The following is a 381-nucleotide window of genomic DNA, read 5'->3' as shown; positions in this document are numbered from 1 at the left end:
TTCCCATGCCCCGCCCGCATCCCCGCACCACGGCCCTCTGCGGGAGTTCGGTCTGGTCCCCAGAGGCGGGAGGTGGTTGGGCTGGGCGCACAGGCCTGGGGGCGACTCCCACAGCTCGGCGTGGGGCCCTCTGGCTCCTTTCCCCATGGGAGTCAGGTAGCGCATCCGGCATCCGGGTCCCTGATCCCTTGCCCCTAACCTCTCAGCTCCTGCGAGGCTGGGGTGAGAACACCCTGTGGACTCACTAGCCCTCCAGAGGCACCACCACGAGCGGGTCCCTAAGGGCCAGCCCCGGAAGGAAATGGAAAGGGCAGATCCTGCCCCGCAGCCCACCTGGTCCAGGCGGCCTTGGCGCAGCCTCAGAGAAGAAGCCGCAGGCCC

The 381-nt window shown here is 69.0% G+C and overlaps 1 protein-coding gene across 1 annotated transcript in view; it reads right to left on the bottom strand.

Annotated features, from left to right (window-relative positions):
- The window catches only part of VSTM2B (V-set and transmembrane domain containing 2B), a 13,472-nt gene extending 13,307 nt beyond the window's left edge, over nt 1–165 (bottom strand). Inside the window, exon 1 of the mRNA XM_014449540.2 lies at nt 96–165. Within this exon, the coding sequence (XP_014305026.2) occupies nt 96–165 (70 nt within the window). The remainder of the gene's footprint in view (nt 1–95) is intronic.
- Between the last annotated feature and the right edge of the window lie 216 nt (nt 166–381).

The sequence above is a fragment of the Myotis lucifugus genome, unplaced genomic scaffold (assembly GCF_000147115.1).
Source record: "Myotis lucifugus unplaced genomic scaffold, Myoluc2.0 scaffold_1242, whole genome shotgun sequence".
NCBI classification, from domain to species: Eukaryota; Metazoa; Chordata; class Mammalia; order Chiroptera; family Vespertilionidae; genus Myotis; species Myotis lucifugus.
The sequence above is the reverse complement of the archived record's forward strand: the minus strand, read 5'-3'. Positions and strand labels throughout refer to the sequence as shown.